The sequence below is a fragment of the Punica granatum genome, chromosome 1 (genome assembly GCF_007655135.1).
Source record: "Punica granatum isolate Tunisia-2019 chromosome 1, ASM765513v2, whole genome shotgun sequence".
Lineage (NCBI taxonomy): Eukaryota > Viridiplantae > Streptophyta > Magnoliopsida > Myrtales > Lythraceae > Punica > Punica granatum.
The window spans coordinates 11,551,664-11,553,325 of record NC_045127.1 but is presented as its reverse complement, the minus strand read 5'-3'; the positions used below and the strand labels follow the sequence as shown (position 1 = coordinate 11,553,325).

General features: G+C 46.0%; 1 protein-coding gene across 1 annotated transcript; it reads left to right on the top strand.

The window, feature by feature from the left end:
* Window positions 1-342: 342 nt before the first annotated feature.
* LOC116203272 lies at window positions 343-1,320 on the top strand. The gene has a single exon (XM_031534948.1). It carries the CDS (start codon window positions 343-345, stop codon window positions 1,318-1,320), a length of 978 nt encoding a protein of 325 aa, XP_031390808.1.
* Window positions 1,321-1,662: the final 342 nt, after the last annotated feature.

Genomic DNA, 1,662 nt, shown 5'->3' with positions numbered 1-1,662 from the left:
TCTAAGAGTTACGTCCAATATGAAGGGTTCAGACTCTTCAATAGTGTCCATTGAGTGCATATAAATAGAGACGCTATAGTACTCAAATAATTATTAAGAAAATTCCAAAAATCAGAGTGAGAGTTAGGAAATTCCTTGATTTTATTAGTTGAAGGAATTCATAAGGCTTCTTTGTATTCCGAGAGGACATTTGCATTAACCCTCTAGCAACTTTGTGTGGAGGCAAATAGTTTTCTTTGGAAAGCGTCATTCGCGCCTCGAATCCTATCGTGTTAACCCCACATCGCCTCCTGATCATCATCTCCACCCATTTCCCCAACAATCAAAGAGAACTATTTTGAGATGGCGACGGAGGCTACCACCGTGTTCAAAGTGATGAACCAAGAGTTCGTGAAACTCGATCGATTTGACGGCACAAACTTCAACCGCTGGAAGGACAAGATGTTGTTCCTCCTTACTGTCTTAAATGTCGCGTACGTTCTGGACCCGAACCTGCAACCCTTGGAGGATCCCGCCCCCGATGCAACCCCCAAGGAAATCGCAAAGGTGGCCGAACTCAAGAAGAAGCGTGAGGAAGACAAATTCACATGTCGTGGACACATCCTCAACACTTTGTCCGATCGACTGTACGATCTTTACATGTCGATGCAGTCCCCGATGGAGTTATGGAAAGCTCTTGAGGAGAAATACAACACCGAGCGGCAAGGTACCGATAAATTTTTAATGATGAAGTATTTCGAATTCAAAATGCTCGATAGTGTCCCTATCATGGATCAAGTCCATGAACTACAAATCCTTGTAAGCAGGCTTCGTGACCTAAAAGTTATTATTCCAAAATCGCTACAAGTCGGGGCTATCATCTCAAAGTTACCTTTGTCTTGGAACAATTACCGGAAGAAACTCCTGCATATGACGGAGGACTTCACTGTGGAGAAAAAACTTAGGCATTTGCATATTGAAGAGGAAATTCAGAAGCGCGATGCAATGTATCTTCCCCAAGGTTCTAAAGTGAACCATGTGAGTGAGTCCAAGAACTCTCGGAAAGGCAAGCGAAAGGCCACATCCGAGACCGAGGACAAGCAAGACAAGAAGAGAAAGTCTCGCAATCGCTACCATTGGAATAAGAAAGGGCACTACATTAAGGATTGTAAACTTCTCAAAAAGGAGAAAGATGCCACAACTTCCAAAGCCAATATGGTTGAGGACATGGACTTAGTGGCCATGGTTACGGGAGGAATCGAGAGCTTAGAGATTGATATGATTACCGAACTCAACATAGCCATGACCGATAAGTCCTATAATTGGTGGCTCGACTCCTGAGCTACTGTCCATGTGTGTAACGATCGGCAACAATTCAAGAGCTATGAACCAGTGGTAAACCGTGAGGTGCTTATTGTGCGCACCCGAATTTCATCTCGTCGGGGCACGCGTGCGCGCGCCTATGCAACGCGGCTTGGGAGTGTCCACCTTCCCGGGGACGCGCGACGGACGCACGTGAGAAGGAGTCGCCACTTGCCATTTTACGACTCTAAAGTCGAGGGCCGGCAAGTTACCCGGGTCTAGGGGTACAGGGTACACCTAATTGCTAAGGCATATGGTCTACAAAACCCAAGGTTCCGAATTCGGGAGTTCTGTTACATGCGAGCCTATATCTCGCATGCC

Bases quoted from the DNA above. Each gene is read 5' to 3' on its own strand.
- LOC116203272 (XM_031534948.1), top strand. From the start codon at position 343: ATGGCGACGGAGGCTACCACCGTGTTCAAAGTGATGAACCAAGAGTTC.